Here is a 20,800-nt window from a genome sequence, read left to right as displayed (position 1 = left end):
ATTCATTATTTTTTTCAATTTGGAAAAATACTGACATAGTAATAACAAAATAAATCATGTGTATATGCTCCCAGTCCGAGCTGTGAGCTGGAGAACAACATGGAAAATATTTCTAATATAAATGAATAGCTTCTGCAGTTATTGGTTTCCAGGTTGTGACGCATCTGCCCTGATGCCACCAGGACCATCCAATGACTGGTGCTCAAGTGAACCAACAGACTCTTGGGATTAAACATCAGGACTGGGGGTCCTGGGGACAGCAGGGTGACCATGAGCCAGCACGGGGCCCTTGTGGCCAGGAAGCCAATGGTACCTGGGGTGGGTTAGAAGGGGGTGGTCAGTAGGTCAGAGAGGTTCTCCCGCCCCTCTGCTCTGCCCTGGGGAGACCACACCTGGAATTTTGTGTCCAGTTGTGGCCCCTCAGTTCCAGCAGGACAGGGAACTGCTGGAGAGAGTCCAGCGCAGCCACCAAGATGCTGCAGGGAGTGGAGCATCTCCCGTGTGAGGAAAGGCTGAGGGAGCTGGGGCTCTGGAGCTGGACAAGAGGACACTGAGGGGGGACTCATTCATGGGGATCAATATGGAAAGGGGGAGTGTCAGGAGGATGGAGCCAGGCTCTTCTGGTGACAACCAGTGATAGGACAAGGGGCAATGGGTACAAACTGGAACACAAAAGATTCCACTTAAATATGAGAAGAAACTTCTTCATGGTGAGGGTGGCAGAGCCTGGCCCAGGCTGCCCAGGGGGGTTGTGGAGTCTCCTTCTCTGCAGACATTCCAACCCGCCTGGACACTTTCCTGTGTAACCTCATCTGGGTGTTCCTGCTCCATGGGGGGATTGCACTGGATGAGCTTTCCAGGGCCCTTCAACCCCTGACATTCTGGGATTCTGTGACTTGTTTCATTTAAAAAAAATAATTTAAAAAAATCATTATTTCATCAATTTTTCCAAATGACGAGATGAGTGTTTTACGCTTGGCAAAGTGCACCTTCAGTAACTGAAATAATAGTTCACATTTAGCAGGTATTGAATGAATATTACCCATTTCTTATGCTGATAAGAAATAGCTGCGGGCAAGAGCATTTGCTAATCAATAAAGAACTGATATGAGCAGAAATGACAACCAGACCCCCTAAAAACAAGAGCAGAAGAATCCTCTCTGCTAACAGGAGATTAAAAGAAAAGCCATCTGATCGGGGTGATGATATTACCCAGGAGACGCTCTCACCGGTGCTTTGAACCATAATATAATTTTCCCTCCTTCTCCTCGTTGCCTTTTTACTTTTGTCTTTCGAAATGCATCACGCTGACAAATAACAACCATTCAAAGGGCAATTAGTGTTTCTGGGTCTTCTTTTTGTGTAACTTCATCTAAACAGGCCTTTTTCTGTAAATCACGGCAAGCAGAATGTCGCTCCATCCCCATTCTGTCACTTCATTCTCCTTGTTTTTTCAGGATGAAAGGACCCAGAATCTCCGATGACATCACAAGTGATGTCATCAGTGCACATCTGTGCCCTCCACCCAGCTCAGAAACAACATTTAATCCCATTCCAGCATCAACTTCTTACCAAACAAACATTTGCCCTTTAGACTCCACCTGTTTATCGCCTTATGAATCACTGCCCTTCAATTGCGATCATTTGAGGAGGTGTCTGATTAATTTTATGCCAATAGAAGTGACCGAATGGAAGATAAAGGTCGGCTGTGAGCTTAATTCAGCTTTTCTGGCTACCACACTAACGGCGAGAAGTTCTTGAGATGTCACATCCAGCTTCTCCATCTCAATAATTCTCCAGGTGACATCGAATCCAACAGATTTCCAACACTCAGATAATATTTATCTCTTAAGATGCCTCCATCCTAAGCGCTGCATAAAAAACACCCCCCCACACACATATATCATTAGCACTCTCGCCAAATACACATTTTGTTTAAAATAGTGTCATTTACAAACAGCAAAGCTATGGTCAGATTGATGGGTCTGTGGATATCCAGATCATCTTTCCCACTTTGTTTTTAATGTATAGACACTGCACATCACTATTCCACAGTCCGAAGACTAAACTAACGTTACTTTCTACGACCAGCTCTCCACTATTTTTAAAGCTGCTCTTAAAAGATTACGAGTACACCTGCCCAAGGGCAAAATTCAATTATAATTACACGGAGAAAACATTTTTAAAGTGAATTAAGGATAAAGACATAACGCAAATTCCACAAATCTTTGTAGAGCATTAAGATAAAAAGAGCAGCAATGAACATGAAGCCGATGAGTACAAATAATCAAGACAACATACAACACAGGTTATTTTAGGGGGTAAATGTTATGAGTATGACTTCTACATAGTCCCTTACTACAAATAAGTAATATGATATGTATCTACATGTACCCTGCTCTCATATCCAGTGCTCATGATCACAGAATGTCAGGGGCTGGAAGGAACCCGGAAAGCTCACCCAGTGCAATCCCCCCATGGAGCAGGAACACCCAGATGAGGTTACACAGGAAGGTGTCCAGGCGGGTTGGAATGTCTGCACAGAGGGAGACTCCACAACCTCCCTGGGCAGCCTGGGCCAGGCTCTGACACCCTCACCAGGAACAAGTTTCTTCTCATATTTAAGTGGAACCTCTTGTGTTCCAGTTTGAACCCCTTGCCCCTTGTCCTGTCATTGGTTGTCACCCAGAACAGCCTGGCTCCATCCTCCTGACACTCCCTCTCCCTTTCCATGTTGATCCCCAGCACAGCTTCCAGTGTCACCACTCCTCCCAGCTTGGTGCCACCAGCAAACTTGCTGACAGTCACTCTATTCCCTCATCCAAATCATTGATGAATATATTGAATAATACTGGTCGCAGCACTGCCCCCTGAGGCACTGCACTGAATACTGGCCTCTGCAGTTTAACAGTCCGCTTGAGAAAGGACTTTGCATTCTCCAAAACACCTGTGTGGAAAATGGCTCTTTGAGACCAGCTTTAGACTGACAGCAAAGCCTCAGATTTGCATCAAAAGTCTGACAACACCCCAGCCTCGGCCCACGAGGGCTGCGAAGTACTGAATCAATTAGGCATCCAGGCATTTAACCACTTCATAAATCAATTCTGTAGCCCTACGCTGCATTAATTCACTTGGAGAGGGCAGCGCGTGACACCCGTCTCGATTGGAACTTCGCCTGAAACACGGGGAAAGAATCACGGTACAAACCACAACTGCACAACAGAAAAACAATGTTTAAAATAAGACCACATCCCAGAGATTTCCTTTCCCCATTTTCAATCCTGTTGGAATTTGCTGCCATGAGTTTAATATCTGCACATTGACATTGTCACTCTTTAGTCACCTAAAGGACACAGCGCAGTCCATGGACAATGTTCCTCAAAAGACAACTCATAACAGTATTTTACTTACATTTCTAGATCCAAAGCAGGGTTTAATTTCACAATACCACATGTAAAATGGTTCAGTTTAATTTCCAGTACATGCGAGTGAATGTCTGAGAAAATATCAGAGTCTGCAAATGTGTCCTTTCAATATTTTATTATATAATCCATAAAACCTTTGCTAACAAGATTATGATGAGAAAATATATATATACATAGATATAGATAGATAGATAGATAGATAGATAGATAGATAATTTGAAGTGTATTATGTATCAAAACCACTTTGGACAAACTGCTACCTTGCTGACTGCTCTTCTTTCTTCCTTAGCTGCATCCCTTATATATGAAGTAATATAAATGTCCTGCACAATAATTACTTTAAATTCAACACCTACGTAATTGTACAGCTTCACCTACACTACAAGTGCTTTACACATAGGAGGCACAGAGGAAACTGCCAAAAGAAGAACATTACAACAGCAACATTTCCAAAGCTACCACTTCTACTATTTTCACTGCACGCAGAGGTTACAGCAACTCAAGACTAATCAGGGCCAAATTTTTCCAGAGTTTGTGTTTAAAGACTCTGCCTACATATCCAAGAGCTAATAATGAAGCAAAAAGCTTATAAAAAGACTCTTAGCTATAGAGTGATTTCCTCTCCGAGTCATTAGCGGAAAGGAGAAGCTCTGTCAATATGCCAGATAGTCTCTGTAGGAAGATATATATATATATATATATATATGAGTGTGTGCATGTGTATATTTAACCCCATTAAAATTATAGCTATCAGGGGTTTATTTCATTTAATTGGAGATTAAAGGGAAAGCAACTTGTGCCAAGTCTCAGTCCTGACCAGCAGTAAATCTTTAGCCCATCAACAGCCCAGTTCCAAAGAGCTTCCTACACTGAGCCCGTTCATCATGTGCAACACCTTGCACAACTCTTAGCACATGTGTAAAATAGATCTTAAGTCTCCACGATACTTTCTGGCCTCAAAACGAGTGGCTTTTTTCCTTAATGTGTGTCGAAGACACCACAGACGTCACTCACAGTGGTTTATCTGCTCCAGTATCGATGCACCATGACCTTCCTCCAGCTCCTCTTCATTTTTCAGTGTGGATTTGTTGCTTCTGGCCGCACCGATCACAAAACGTTACAGAAATCAGCAATTCTAGTCATGTCTACAGCATCTTCCTAAACCTGAACAGTAAGATTTCCTTCCGCGGATGTCGGAGTTCCCTTATTTACTGACCTTGCTACAGAAAAGCAAGACAGCCTTGATGCCCAAAGAGAACCCTGGCCATGAAGTGCCTGGGCTTCTGCAAATCTGCTGTTGTCCATCACAGGACATGTCCAAAGAATTGATGTGTAAACAGGTATCAATGGACACATATACAGATGTCTCCTATAGAATTTCTTCTTCAAATCCACAGGTAAAAACAAAGAATCGCTTTTTAAGAGCTGCCTTCTCCAGGTTCAACAGAGGGGAAGTAAATTTCGTCTTCAGGTAACGCCACAGAATTGGGGTTTGAAGAGAAGAGGGAAAGCTCACTCCATACTATGGTTTCCAAACCGCGGTGGGTATGCAAAGCAGGGCAGAGCATCCTTCCCACCCCCTCACACACAGTGGAAAGGGAAGATCTCAAATCCTTCCTCAGGAGAGGACAGAAACACAGCTCCTTCCTGGGAGCTGCATAAAACCGTCACGTAGAGAAAGATCCAGGGACCGAGGAACACAAAGTCTAGAAGAACTGGGAAGAGCAGAAGTACTTGTATCACACAAGAGGTGCATGTCCTGAGTTCCATGGGACAATCTCTGTTACTTGGCCCAGTAGCTGTGTTTTCACGCACGATCCCAGCCTGGTTGGGGTTGAAGGGACCTCTGGAGATCATCCAGTCCAACCCACCTGATCACGCAGGGTCACCAGAGCAGATCACACAGGGTCGTGTCCAGGTGGGTTTGAATGTCTCAGAGAAGGAGACTCCACAGCCTCTCTGGGCAGCCTGGGCCAGGCTCTGGCACCTCAAAAAAACCAAGTTTCTCCTCATATTCAGATGGAACCTCCTGTGTTTCAGTCTGTTCACACCAGAACAAGAAGCATGAATTCACATCAACCTACAAAAAAAAAATAAGGGGAAAATCTCCCTCCACCTTCCCTGGGAGAACCTCCAGCCCAGCTCTGGAGGATGTTCCTTGTTCTCCACCACAGAAGGTCCATGAGCCCTTATCACCAGCCGTCCACCTCCTGCAAGATCTCCCCAGCTTTGGTAAACCTCGTGTTCCTGTCCTTGCTGTGGAAGACGCTGCGCAATGAGTGGGTTTCAGGAGGCTGAAGCACCACAAAGGATGTCGTCTTCTGCACGGTGTCCCATCTCCTGCAAGCTCTCACACAGACACATCTTGTTCTGCGCACAAGCAAACCTCAGGCTTAAGATACTCTTGATGCCTTGACCAGATAACACTCTATTCACAGTCATTTCTTTTTCCTTTTAATTCCATGACAAATTCCCATCAGCAGTGAATAGAGAAATTAAAATCACATTTAAACTTCATCACTTTTAACACACAATATCCTTCTTCATAAGCCTCGCTGGAGATGATTTAGGCATATTTATAGAAACATTAACCATATTTCCTCTATAGGACAGTATTAATCTCAGAATAGGCAAGTTGGTTACCAGTTGCCACGCAAAAAGTACCTTAAAGTATGGATTCTAAAGCCCCTATGTAAACAGCATCATCATCAGAATATCTTTAAAATGATAAATAACTTGTCTTTGTTTCATAGATAGGGAAACCGAACCAAGAAGATTAGATGACGAATTGTATGTCTGTTTGATGCCGGTTCTCAAGGGAACTGCACTCTATGGCCAAACCCCAAAGTATTTCACAGTAAAACACAAAGTGATGTGGTGACAAAACTAGAGAGAAAGGGGGAAAGAAATAAAGCAACACTGACTGTGATACCACCCTGTTATTTCAGGAAACACTCCCACAAGTTAAAGCAACATAAAACCCGAGTAATCTTTGCAGTTCTTCGTTTATTCATTCTCTTTGTCTACTCAGGACTGAAGTCTACTTGTCTCGTTTTTATTCTTCTTTAGGTGCTGTTACAAAAGTTACAGGCTACAAAGTCCCAAGGGCTTTTCCATCTGGCTCACACGCTCTTGTTTTCCAGAAGAAATCCAGAATCACGGAATCTACTGGGTTGGAAAAGCCCTCAGAGATCATCCAGTCCAACCCTTGGTCCAACTCCAGCCCATTGACTAGATCATGGCACTAAGTGCCATGGCCAATCTCAGTTTAAAAACCTCCAGGGCCAGTGAGTCCAGCACCTCCCTGGGCAGCCATTCCAATGCCTGACCACTCTCTCTGCACAGAATTGCTTTCTAATCTCCAGCCTCAATTTCCCCTGGCAGAGTTGAAGCCCATGGCCCCTTGTCCTATTGCTGATGCCTGGGAGAAGAGCCCAATCCCCACCTGGCTAGAACTGCCCTTCAGGTAGTTCTAGAGAGTGCTGAGCTCAGCTCTGAGCCTCCTCTTCTCCAGACTAAACAAGCCCAGCTCCCTCAGCCTCTCTCCCCATACGGCTTCTGTTCAAGTCCCTTCATCAGTCTTGTTCCAGATCTTTTCACATTTAAACACCAAACCTGCACAGAAATTGCTATTACGCTGTTCACGTTTGGAATTATGTGCCTATTGAGCCAACATTTCCCTGCTGTCCCAGACTCTTCAACAGTTCAGGTTACTGAGAATAGCTGCAAATGACCCAAGAGTTACTATTTTAATGTTATTACGTTCTACAGGGCTCTGAGTATTCTTTGGGCTTGTCACGTTCAAATAAAACAACTTAATAGAATATTAGCGATGTCCACTAGGAAAATATTACATCTCCAGCACCATTAGAATTGATGTTTTAGAAAATATGCCCATGGCAGAGACGTCGAGTTCTGTTTTACTTTGAACCACTTCACTACCTCTCAAAATGATTCATACTCCAAAAGTTGAACAAGGGCATATTTAAACACCCATTACCCGAAGTGAAAAGCATTGACTTTAAAGCATTGCAAAGCATTAGGAGAGGCAGACACCAACTGACCTCAAAAGTCATTATTTCCCAATATATTATTTGGGATTCAATACTTGTCTTCCAGTGGACGATTCAGATACAGTAGGATATTGTTTTTTCTAGCACCACAGAAGCACTTCACAGAATCACAGAATCCCAGAATGTCAGGGGTCAGAAAGGACCTGGAAAGCTCATCCAGTGCAGTCCCCCCATGGAGCAGGAACACCCAGATGAGGTTACACAGGAAGGTGTCCAGGCGGGTTGGAATGTCTGCAGAGAAGGAGACTCCACAACCCCCCTGGGCAGCCTGGGCCAGGCTCTGCCACCCTCACCCCAAACAAGTTTCTTCTCAAATTTAAGCGGAACCTCTTGTGTTCCAGTTTGTACCCATTACCCCTTGTCCTACCATTGGTTGTCACCCAGAAGAGCCTGGCTCCATCCTCCTGACACTCCCCCTTTATATATCTGTAAACATGAATGAGTCCCCCCTCAGTGTCCTCTTGTCCAGCTCCAGAGCCCCAGCTCCCTCAGCCTTTCCTCACACGGGAGATGCTCCACTCCCTGCAGCATCTTGGTGGCTGCGCTGGACTCTCTGCAGCAGTTCCCTGTCCTGCTGGAGCTGAGGGGCCACAACTGGACACAAGATTCCAGGTGTGGTCTCCCCAGGGCAGAGCAGAGGGGCAGGAGAACCTCTCTGACCTACTGACCACCCCCTTCTAACCCACCCCAGGTCCCATTGGCTTCCTGGCCACAAGGGCCCAGTGCTGGCTCATGGTCACCCTGCTGTCCCCAGGACCCCCAGGTCCCTTTCGCCTACGCTGCTCTCTAATAGCTCATTCCCCAACTTACACTGGAACCTGGGGTTGTTCCTGCCCAGATTCAAGACTCTACACTTGCCCTTGTTCTATTTCATTAAATTTCTCCCCACTCAACTCTCCAGCCTGTCCAGGTCTCTGATGGCAGCACAGCTTCCAGTGTCACCACTCCTCCCAGCTTGGTGTCATCAGCAAACTTGCTGACACTCTATTCCCTCACCCAAATCATTAATGAATATATCGAATAGTACAGGCCCCAGCACTGCCCCTGAGGCACTGCACTGGATACAGGCCTAACTGGACTCTGCCCCATTGACCATGACTCTCTGGCTTCTTCCCTTCAGCCACTTTGCAGTCCACCTCACTACACAATCATAATAATGCATTTTTCCCGCATTTTTATCTGGCAGCATTTCAGCCCCACACGACTTCACATCTCAGGTCTTGCAAAGGCTGGAAATTTGTCTTCTTGGGGTCGCCTTTGCCAATTCCACACGAGATCAAAGTTGTAACAGAGAAACGCTGAGCTCTGAAATAGCTGTAAAATCCATGTGACACCCTCTGCTCAGCATTAATTGGGTTTCGGTCATGGAAATTAATCATTAAACAACTTGGTGCACAACTTGGGCAGGAAACGTGGTGCACGTCACTACAAAAAACCTTCACAAAGCCATCTCAAAGGTTATTTTAGAAGAACTCAAACATGGTCTGGATCAGAACAAGCAATGAAATGCACAAATCGTGCAAAGGGTGAACCTCACAGTATCACAGTATCACAGTATGTTCTGGATTGGAAGGGACCTCAAAAGATCATCTAGTCCAATCCCCCTGCTGGAGCAGGAACGCCTAAGTGAGGTTGCACAGGAACATGTCCAGGTGGGTCTTGAATGTCTCCAGAGAAGGAGACTCCACAACCCCCCTGGGCAGCCTGTTCCAGTGCTCTGTCACCCTTACTGAGAAGAAGTTTCTTCTCAAATTTAAGTGGAACCTCTTGTGTTCCAGCTTGATCCCATTGCCCCTTGTCCTATCATTGTTTGCCAACGAGAAGAGCCTGGCTCCATCCTCATGGCACTCATCTTTTATATATTTATAAACATTAATAAGGTCACCCCTAAGTCTCCTCTTCTCCAAACTAAAGAGACCCAGCTCCCTCAGCCTTTCCTCATAAGGGAGGTGCTCCACTCCCTTAATCATCTTGGTTGCCCTACGCTGGACCCTCTCCAGCAGTTCCTTGTCCTTCTTGAACTGAGGGGCCCAGAACTGGACACAATATTCCAGATGGGGTCTCACCAGGGCAGAGTAGAGGGCAAGGAGGACCTCTCTTGATCTACTAACCACCCCCCTTCTAATACATCCCAGGATGCCATTGGCCTTCCTGGCCACAAGGGCACAGTGCTGGCTCATGGTCATCCTGTTGTCCACCAGGATCCCCAGGTCCCTTTCCCCTACACTGCTCTCTAATATGTAATTTCCCAACCTATACTGGAACCTGGGGTTGTTCCTGCCCAGATGCAGGACTCTACACTTTTCCTTGTTAAATTTCATTAGGTTATTCCCCGCCCAAATCTCCAGCCTGTCTAGGTCTCGCTGGATGGCAGCACAGCCTTCTGGCGTGTCAGCCACTCCTCCCAGCTTAGTGTCATCAGCAAACTTGCTGATAGTACACTCTATTCCCTCGTCTAAGTCGTTAATGAATATATTGAATAATACTGGCCCCAGTACTGACCCCTGAGGTACTCCACTAGATACTGGTCTCCAACTAGACTTCGCACCATTGACTACCACTCTCTGGCTTCTCTCCTTAAGCCAGTTTGTAACCCACCTCACTACTCTATTGTCTAGACCACACCTCTGCAACTTAGCAACTAGGATGCTGTGGGAGACTGTGTCAAAGGCTTTACTGAAGTCAAGGTAGACCACATCCACGGCTCTGCCATCATCCATCCACCTTGTAACATTCTCATAAAAGGCTATGAGGTTGGTCAAGCATGACTTACCCTTGGTAAAGCCATGCTGACTGCCCCTAATAACCTTCTTATCCTTGATATGCCTTGAGATAGCACCAAGGATAAGTTGTTCCATTACTTTCCCAGGGACAGAGGTGAGGCTGACCGGTCTATAGTTACCCGGGTCCTCCTTCTTGCCCTTTTTGAAGATTGGAGTGACATTTGCTTTCCTCCAATCCTCGGGCACCTCTCCCGTTTCCCAAGACTTGGCAAAGATGATGGAGAGCGGTCCAGCAATGACCTCAGCCAGCTCCCTCAGCACCCGCGGATGCATCCCATCTGGACCCATGGATTTATGGATGTCCAGTCTATTTAATTGCTCCTTAACCCAGTCCTCATCAACTAAAGCAAGCTCCTCCATTGACCTCGCTTCATCTGGGGTCTCAGGGGTACAGGGCTCCCCAGGACAGCCTCCGGCAGAGTAGACAGAGACAAAGAAGGCATTCAGTAATTCTGCCTTCTCTGTATCTTCCGCCACCAGGGCACCCACCCCATTCCTCAGTGGGCCTACATTGCCTCTGGTATTAGTTTTATCCGCTATGTATTTGAAAAAGTTCTTTTTGCTGTCCTTGACCTCAATCATCGATTTTCACCAGATAAGGCAATTTCATTCAAATATCTGGTAATAGTGCCACAATACGAACACTCGGAGCACAAGCAAACTGTGAAAGGAAGGATTTAACAACATTCACAAAGACATTGGGGAGAAAGAAGAAAAAAACACACTTAATTCTGAGCTATACATTATAACAGCAGCAACTCGAAGCTAAATGCAGGGAAGGTATAATTTATTGGTTTCTTATAGCTGTATTAATGATGGAAAAACAGCAGGGATGACAAACTACCACAGCTTGGAAAGCAGAGTCATTGAAGCCACGGTTATTCTCTCACTTCACGACGAAATAACATTAAATCCAACCGAAATTTTCTGAACGAAAAAAAATAGCTCTCACCAAAGGAGTTTACATAAAGTGCTAATTCACCTGCGCCAAGCTTCTTATATTTTGAGCAGACAAGCACCACCTTGGAGATGGGTATTACATTTTCATGCAATACAAACACTGACTAATAAGAAAGTCTTCAAGAGGGTGTTTTCCTAGTGTAGCCGTCCTTATTTTGTGTCCTTTCAGACTGCAGAAACTACTAAGAACTCATAGCAAAGAAAGAAAGATACATATATTTCTGAAAAATGGGCAATAGAGAAGACAAATAATAGACAAACTGAGATTTTTCCACAGCGACGTTCGTATATTTTGCGTTAGAAAGCTGAGCGGCACTGGCTAATGGTAAAAGACATCACAGATAATAATGGTAAAAGACATTACAGATCATTTTCACCCCAACAGGACACGTAACACCCCGTCCCTATACGAAGCAACAACCTCTATTTGACTTATTGCAATAAGTCGCCCGAGATGAGCGTCGTGTACAGAAAGTCTAATTATTGCGTAGCCATGAGCTCTGTAGGTACACCAGGAAATAAAGGGACTTCACACACTGGAAACCCACGTTTCAAACGCCCAGACCAGCTCGATACCGAGATCTCCCTTAAACCCGCTCAACTGCGCTGCTGCATATTCAGAGAACTGAACATTCCCAACCTGACGATACTGCAGGAAAACTGTTTTACCGAATTAAGCCACAACTGGGAACGTTAACTCGGATCCTGGGGAATCCTACAAGTATTTCATACAATCTCATATCGGAATCAGCTGCCCTAATTTAGGAGGGACACTTCTCAGCCAAACAGTAAACCATTTAAATCCTTCATCATCATCCAAGATTCACTATTATCAGCCATTTGCTTTAAAACACCATTCTAAAAACCCCCACTATCCTCACGTACCCAATTTAGCTTATCAGATTTTCACATGAAGACCATTCTCTGTGCAATTAAGGTCTAATGATTTCATGCCACCGCAATCAGGACAGAGCTTTTCCCCTTGGAGAATCCCAAGGATTTCAAGTTCTTCAAGCCAAAACCAAGCCCTTAATCATAGCAAGTCCATCAGAACCCTCCCAGCGACCTGCGTCTCTATCAAATATTTACTTTAAGCAAAGGGAGGGAAACGCATTAGTGGGAGTCTCAAGTAGATTCTGAAGGGATCCCACGTGGAGCAGCCGCAAACAAAGCAAGGGAACAAAAGCAGGAAACGAAACGCAAAACATCATGACTGGGTTCGGTGGCTCAACAAGGATTCGATCCAAAGCCACGTGCAACATCATCTCTGTTCCGGGCTGGAAAATCCATTAGCAAATTTTCCAGGCGCACGGCAACACAAGAACGTACAGGGGTAAAATCATTGCGGTCCTTTGGGTGAATTCCACTCCTTCACCAAAACCACCGGCCCTAATTAAAATCACATCGTTCTCAATCCTTTCTGCTGCATTTTTTACTGTATCTTTTCCCTACGCTTTAGAAGATGTGAGAACATTTTGAAGCTCTACCAGATCAAGACGCTCATTCCAAGCACTGCGCTTGGAACTTCAAACGGGAAAAAAGAGTCTTCAAGGAGACCGGCGGTTTAAGAAAAGAGCACCCAAAGGTATCATAAATCAACGCAATAATACAACAGTTTGGTCAGCAGCAGCATTATCTGAATATATAGAGGATTTTCAGCACGGGTCTTCATAGACACTTATGTTCGGTGCAGGAAGCTCATGGGTTTAAATTTGATTGCTCACGAAAGCTTCAGAGGAACGTGCATCCCGAATGTTATTTAACTTGATCGGGACACACAATGAAAGCAAAACTGGTTCTAGAGCTTTTAAAAGCCTAAAGAAAAAAAGCCATTTCTGTGAAAGTGGCGCTAAACTCAGTCGTTTGTTGATATATTTCAACAGAAGTCACTATGTTAAATGTAAATTGACTGCAAAGGTAACGAACAGCCAGTTGGGCATAAGCTTCTTTTGGATCGGTAATGAAAGAAGCAAATGAGACCGGAAAATAATGGAAAGATCCACAGCGATGTCAGACAACTTGTGCTAAAGTGTCTCAGGCAGCTATTCCCTGATATTCAGAGACGTAAAGAAGTGAGACGGAAACACCTTTTGTGTTGACCACTGCGGAAAAGGGCGTATTTGCAATGAAATCTGAGGGAGTGACACGTTCCTGGGATTGATCGTTACCCTCTACTTGCACCATTCCAGAGGTCTCAATGTTTTGCAGGAAAAGAGATGCTGGATGTTACACATTCAGCTCGCTTACAGGTTGAAACCATGACATGTTGGATAATTCAAATAATTAACGCTCCAACGGCGATGAGAATCATAGAATCATTTCAGTTGGAAGAGACCCTCGGGATCATTGAGTCCAACCATAACCCAACTCTAGCACCAAACCACGTCCCTAAGAACCTCATGTCCGTCTGTCCAACCCTCCAGGGATGGTGACTCCAGCACTGCCCTGGGCAGCCTGTTCCAATGCCCCACAGCCCTTTGGGGAAGAAATTGTTCCCCACATCCAACCTCAACCTCCCCTGGTGCAACTTGAGGCCGTTTCCTCTGCTCCTGGCGCTTGTTCCTGGGGAGCAGAGCCCGACCCCCCCTGGCTCCAAGCTCCTTTCAGGCAGTTCAGAGATCAGAAGGTCTCCCCTCAGCTCCTGTTCTCCAGCTGAACTCCCCAGGTCCCTCAGCCGCTCCATCACACTTGTGCTCCAGCCCCTCACCAGCTCCGTTCCCTTCTCTCCACTCGCTCCAGCACCTCAAGGCCTTTCTTGGCGTGAGGGGCCCAAAACTGCCCCAGGATTGGAGGTTTGGCCTCCCCAGTGCCCAGCACCGTGGCACAATCACTCCTCCAGTCCTGCTGGCCACACTATTCGTGACACAAGCCAGGATACTGTTGGCCTTTTTGGCTACCTCGTCACACACTGGCTCATGTTCAGCTGCTGTCACCAGCACCCCCAGGTCCTTTTCCTTTCCAGCCGCTCTTCGCTGAGTCTGCAGAGTTCCCTGGGGTTGTTGTGACCCAAGCGCAGGACCCAGCACTTGGCCTTGTTGAACCTCAGACAATCGTCCTCATCCCAACGATCCAGCAGGTCCAGATCCCCCCGAATGGCCTTCCCACCCTCCAGCACATCAACACTCCCACGCAATTTGGTGTCATCTGCACACTGACTGAGGGTGCACTTGATCCTCTCATCCAGATCATTGATAAAGAGATTAAACAGAACAGGCTGATGAAGCAGAGATGACAAGAAAGCTCCAGCGTGCACTGAACTGCCTCACGGTTCTGAATTTTCCACTGTTTCCTCCTTGCTGATGTCCTGGTTTTGTTAACAAACAATATAAACCAGACTGAACAGTAACGATAAGAAGTGAGGGTATTGCAAACATTAACAAAGCCTCACGCAAGTCAAATATTTATGCCGGCCGCTCGGTGCAAGGCAAGAAGCATAGAACATCTCAGATATTTCAAAAATACTGAATTATTTCACGGATGAATTTTTGTTCATCCAACAGCCCTAGAAAAACATCAACCTGTCCAATAAAACAGTGAGAGCAACAATAAAACAGGGAGGATCCAGATGAAATATTAGCTATGAGTTGCTCTCTCAATGAACAGACCATTTGAACGCATGTATAGATATGCATTTGTAGACAGATAGATATACACACATCTCCTAGCAAAATTATAAATCCAGAGCTAGAAATAATGCCTCCAAGAACTAAATAAAAGCGTGTAAAGGTTCATTTTTCCCCAGTGAATTCTTTAAAAGTGATAATGCTTAAGTATTTCCTACTTGAATAGCTTATTCTTTTATTACCAGCACACATCTGAGCGAGCCTTTCACCCGGCAACAGGGAAGAGAAAATCATTTTAAAGCACGACAAAGCACTAATGAAAAGAGAGAAACAGAACGGGGATCGGCCACAAAAGCAGCACCCAAATCTAATAGAAGCGCTTAAACTGATGTGATTCAAATCGCCAGCATCCTTAGATATATTAAATAGTTTCCTGACTTTTCTAAAGCTTTAAACTGCATCAGGTAGCGGGGTTTTTTTTTAAACTAGCTTTTGAGCAAAAGTTCCCATTTATTTAAGAATGGGAGCTGTGAAAGTCCTTTGCTAGCAGCTCCCTCAGGTTACGATTTACCCAAATCAGCTAGAGATAAAATTCCCCTTCACTGTAATATTCTTTGGCCAAGGACATTGTATAACCATGGACTCCTTAACAATCTTCAATCAGCAGCCCATAACCGCCTCCATTAAATTAATAAAAAGGCAGTTTAAAAGATACACTCTAATCTCTTTTCTTTTATTCCTCCAACTGTCACGTTGCATTGCTGAGCACTGCTTAGCATTTCCAATCTCCCACCTCCAATGAGTATCACCGTGAAAGAACACACAAAAACCACTTTTCTAGAATCATTCGGTGTTTCATTACGTAAATCAAAATAGAGTCAGTCCATATCTTCAGCTACAATCATCCATCGCTGTGCCTATAGGCACAATTCGCATACAGTCGCTGTTTGACAAGCCAAACGCTATCCTGTATTTGTTAACCCAATCCTCTGCAATCTCTGAACGACACACTTATTTAAAATAGCGATCATTTCTTAAGCTGGGCTTTACCTCCCTTAGCAGCCCTGCCAATGAGGCAGCCAGCTGAAATAATTCCATCCACATAGGACAAGAGGTCGTGTCACTGAGCCACCAAAGTTCTCAGCAGCACGTGTGGCTCCAAGTTTGCAGTTCGCACCATCCTTTTGACCACACAGCACCCAACGCTGGCAAGTTCCCCCTCAGTTTGGTGCTCCTGAGGTCTCACTGCTTGTAAATCTTCTCTCGGTGGTGCTGCTGGAGCTGTGAGACTGCAGGATTTCTCATCTCTCCCAACAAGTTCTCTCCTACCCAGACTCCAGCATCTCAAAGGCTCCAGCCAGCACAGAAACCCACTGGAGGCTTGGACAGAAATAGAAGACACAAGCGCATCAGGCACGTCCTGTATTTTCTATTTCAGCTTCCCACGAAAACGGTTCTTTAAGGAGAAACACTAAGATCTTGAAGTGGTTGCTTCTTAAGGAAAAAAAAAGCCACGTGTAGCGCTTCATAACCCAATCTTCTGCCTTCACAAGAGCATCATTGATCTGTGCGGTGGTCGGTGTTTTCTCAGAAGCGAGTCCAGAACCTAAAGAAACCACACGCAGGCACTTCTGCTATGCCTTTTTCTTCTTAAGAACGTCAAACATCCTTAAAAGACAAAAAAACCAAACCACACATCCGCGTAAGAACAGTAACACATCATCCCCCCGTTACGTGGTTTGGGTGAAACAAGAAAGAAAACGGTCCAGCCCGGTTTTGTTACCTAAATAAACAGATTTTCCCAAGGAAAAAGGCAAGTAGAATACGAGCGGACACGAAGCTGCGACGTTCGTTCTTCAATGTGAAGGATTAGTAGGTCAGCGAAGCACAAGTTGTATCATGCTCAACGTGAACAGAAAAGTCCCAGCCACAGATACAGTCATCATTTATATCTAGATAAGGACAGGAAGACGAACACGCTGAACGTAATTACAGCCCTCAGTCAAGCAGATAAGCCTGTGGAATAGACCACACTTAGAAAATCATATTCACCTGCCCTCCTACTTCCTATTTGTACCTACATAATAACACGTTGAGTCTTTTAAAGCGAAATACCATACCCTGCAATGTCATTTCTGACAGGAGACAAGGTAAACGCCAGGCATGTGAAAGTTGGGACGGCGAAGCTGTAAATATTGCTCAAACCACTTGTTTGGACTTTTCTCAGAGCTCCAAGTTTACCAACATTACTAGAAACTGCAGCTCACTGGGAAATAAATAAAGAGATAAACAAAACACATAGAGGGGAAAAAAAAAAACCATGCGTTATATTTTCAGTCGAAATTTTAGACCGGAATTATATGTGAAAAAGAAACAAGAACAGATAAGAGGCTAAAAAAATAAAGGTCATTAGGAGTGGATATATCACAAAATCCCAGAATGTCACGGATTTTAAGAGACCTCAAAAGCTCATCCAGTCCGATCCCCCCACCGGAGTAGGAACACCCAGATGAGGTTACAATAGATATCCATATATATGGTTATGGTTATATATCCATATGGTTATATATCCATTAGTTATTTTTTCTTTACTCAGCAGAACCAGTTGTGCCATTCAAAAAGACTCTGCCTTTATTTAAATCCAGCCCCCTTTAAATCGACAATATCCTGAACGACTTGAGGAAAGTAACAAGTACATGTCTACTTCACAAGGCTCTTTCTCAAGGAAAAGCAAATCCTTATCATAACAGTGGCAAAAAACACATAAAAAAGGAAGCTTTTGACTTCCAGAGCTTGCCCAGTCCGGCATCATTTCCACACAAAACCCCTTTCAAATTAGCTGCATCACATCCCCATCAACAGACTGTCAAAATAAATAAGAAATAAAAACTGGAAGCTTCAACTCCTAAAGCACACAAAGTGTTTGTCCTCCATGAGTTCGGCTCACACAGGCAGCTCCACTTCTAAACCTACAGGGAGCATCGTCAAAGGGTGTTTGGTACTTTCCATAAGGAGCTCCCCGAGAACACAAGCCCTGCCTAGAATAATCATCCCTTTTTTCATTGCTTTCTTTTCCAAGAATCAGCTCTGCCCGGGGGATTCACCTAACGCACACAGACACATACGCTGATAAAACCAAGGCAGGTAACCATCTTAGAGAAACCCTTTCCACCAAAAATGTAAGTTTAGAGAGAAGCCAGGGCGCGTTTCCAGCCTATTCCCGTGAAGATTTCCAGTTTTGCGTCCTGTGGGATAGACCTGAGACGCACAATGCAGTCGAGTATCCCGTCACGGCCAGAACTGGCCTCAGCGCTGCAGGCAGCATGCTTTCCAGTATCGCACAGCCCCAAAATCACCTTTTTTCCATGCAGATACCCTTCACGCCCCCACACACAGCACACAGTCTGGACAAGCACAGACCCACAGGGGGAATCTCCATCCAAAACAACCCTTCAGCCCTTTTATTCTCAAAAACAAGGCAAGACCATCACACCAACCCCTGTCCCACTCCATCCCCTCCACCCGCCCAGCATTGGCCTCATCCCCCAGCAAACCCAGGCGCTTTCTTCCATCAGGTTGTTATTCCCTCTGTCCGTCCCCCGAAAGCCAGCACCCCTCTGCCCCAAGAGCTGAACCTCCCCAGTGCCAACCACCTTCTTCCACATGCTGCTTCTCTCTCATCTCCGCACACCCTCCCAAATTCACCCTTCACCAAAACCAACCCCTGCCAAGATAAGATCGTTTAAACCCCCCCCAAACACCCTATTTCCTCCACCTATCCTGCTCCCAGCCAGCTCAGCTCTCACTGTTTCTCTCCCACATCTGCCCCCACCCAGGAACTGGTCGCACACCCACAGTGTCCTCCCACCCAGACACCCTCACTGCTCCTGCCTGCCCAAGACACCGGCCACAGGCAACCAAAACCAGCCCTCGTTCACCCACCATCCTACTACTTACACAGCCCCCAAACCTCCCTCTGCTGCCCCAAATATGTCCCTTTACCAGCTTTACCTTCTCTCTACAATATAAACCCAGTTACACGTGGTCACACCCCAGGTTCAGCCTATTGCACCCACATCCCTGCTCCAGCACAGCCACAGCCCCTTCGACTCGCACCCCGTCACCCCTGTGCAACCCCAGCAACCGACACCCCAAATTCTGTCCCCTCCGTGGTGTCTCTCTGCGGCACAAACGCCCCATACCCCCTGACCCTGCTCAGTGGGGCACCTCATACTCACACCCGCTGCTCCCAAATCTCCCCCACACAGCCCCAGCCACCTACACCCCCAGACCTGGCTTTGTGCCATCTCTTGTCACCTCTCCCTTCACAGCCACATGTCCCCTCCGCCCCCAAATCTCTGTTGTCCCCCCTCTCAGCCCCCACACAGCCCCTCACACCCCCACCTTTGCTGTCTTGAGACTTGACCCCGCACAAACTCAGCCGGGGTCACCCAAACCCCGCCTTGTCACCTCCACACGCTCCTACCCAAACCTTATACCTATTGTCACCTTATTGTCACCCTGGGCAGCCTCAGCCCCCGGGGCTCCCAGCCTTTTGGAAGCCCCAAACTCACCCTGAACCCCAAACCACCTCCACACGCTCCTACCCAAATCTTATACCTATTGTCACCTTATTGTCACCCTGGGCAGCCCCAGCTCCCCGCTGCTCCCACCCCTTTGGAAGCCCCACACGCCCCCTGAACCCCAAACCTCCTCACACCCCAGTGTCCCCTTACGCAGCCCGACCCAAGGCCACCCCAAGTTCCTCCCACCGCCGGCGCCCCCCGCACCTGCCCCTCGCACCCACGGCCATATTGTCCCTAACTGGGTGACACGGCCCGTCCGGGGACTCACCTGAAGCGGCCCCCGCAGTGCTGGCACTGGTCGCCCACCCAGCCGGGCTGGCACTCGCACTGCCCGCTGGCCGGCTGGCACCGCCCGCCGTTGGCGCACGGCTTGTCGCATTCCTTCACCGCCTCCTCAGCGGCGGCGGCGGCGGCGGCGGCGGGCCCGAACCCCGGCACTGCCGGCATTAACAGCAGCAGCAGCGCCAACAGCAACCGCCGCGGCGGCGGCCTCCCGCCCCGCCAGCCCGGGCCCCGCCACGCCGTGCGCTCCCGCGCCATCTGCCGCCGACGACGCCGCCGACTCCGGGAGGAGCGGGCGGGGGGGGGCGGCGGGACAACGCGGACCATCCGCCGCGGCGCCTCCCGGGACGGTGGCCGGCAGGGGGGGGGGGACCCGCCACTCCCGCTACGGTGGCCGGGAGGTGCGGGGAGGAGGGAGGGGCGGCCGAGGGAGGCGGGAGAGGCGCGGAGGAGGTGCCGCGGTGGGTGACGTCACCCGCAGGCAACGAATAGCAGCGGGGTTCCCCCGCCTGCGCCCCGCCTCCTGCCAGCGAGTGGGGCGGACAGAGTGGCCCCGCGCCGGGCGCGTCTGGCCCTGCGGAGCACAGAGCGTGGCGGACTGTGCCGGGTCCCGCGCTCCGGGGCCACCGGGCACAGGGCGCCCGGGGGGGTGACACCCCAACAGGGGTGCTGCCCCCAAAACCCGGCCCCTGCGGCAGATGTGGGGACCAGGTGGCACTGAGGCATGTGCGAGGCCTCGAAGGTGAAGGGCAGTAAAAAGAAGAAAAGAAGAATCCCACGAGGTTTTTTTTTAGTTTTTAAATGATTGCTGTTGGAATCATAGAATCATTTTGGTTGGAAAAGCACCTCAAGATCATCGACTCCAACCATTAACCCACCCCTGTCCCTGCCCCATGTCCTGAGAACCTCATGTCCGTCTGTCCAGCCCTCCAGGGATGGTGACTCCAGCACTGCCCTGGGCAGCCTGTTCCAATGCCCCACAGCCCTTTGGGGAAGAAATTGTTCCCACATCCAACCTCAACCTCCCCTGGTGCAACTTGAAGCTGTTTCCTCTGCTCCTGGCGCTTGTTCCTGGGGAGCAGAGCCCGACCCCCCTGGCTCCAAGCTCCTTTCAGGCAGTTCAGAGAT

General features: G+C 47.4%; 1 protein-coding gene across 1 annotated transcript in view; it reads right to left on the bottom strand.

Annotated features, from left to right (window-relative positions):
- The window catches only part of ATRN (attractin), a gene marked incomplete at its 5' end in the record, with an annotated part of 175,113 nt that extends 155,114 nt beyond the window's left edge, over positions 1-19,999 (bottom strand). The window contains one exon of the mRNA XM_080343966.1: positions 19,659-19,999. Coding sequence (XP_080200092.1) covers positions 19,659-19,999 — 341 coding nt within the window. The remainder of the gene's footprint in view (positions 1-19,658) is intronic.
- Positions 20,000-20,800: the final 801 nt, after the last annotated feature.

This window comes from Nesoenas mayeri (assembly GCF_963082525.1).
Source record: "Nesoenas mayeri genome assembly, chromosome: 4".
Classification (NCBI taxonomy): domain Eukaryota; kingdom Metazoa; phylum Chordata; class Aves; order Columbiformes; family Columbidae; genus Nesoenas; species Nesoenas mayeri.
The sequence above is the reverse complement of the archived record's forward strand: the minus strand, read 5'-3'. Positions and strand labels throughout refer to the sequence as shown.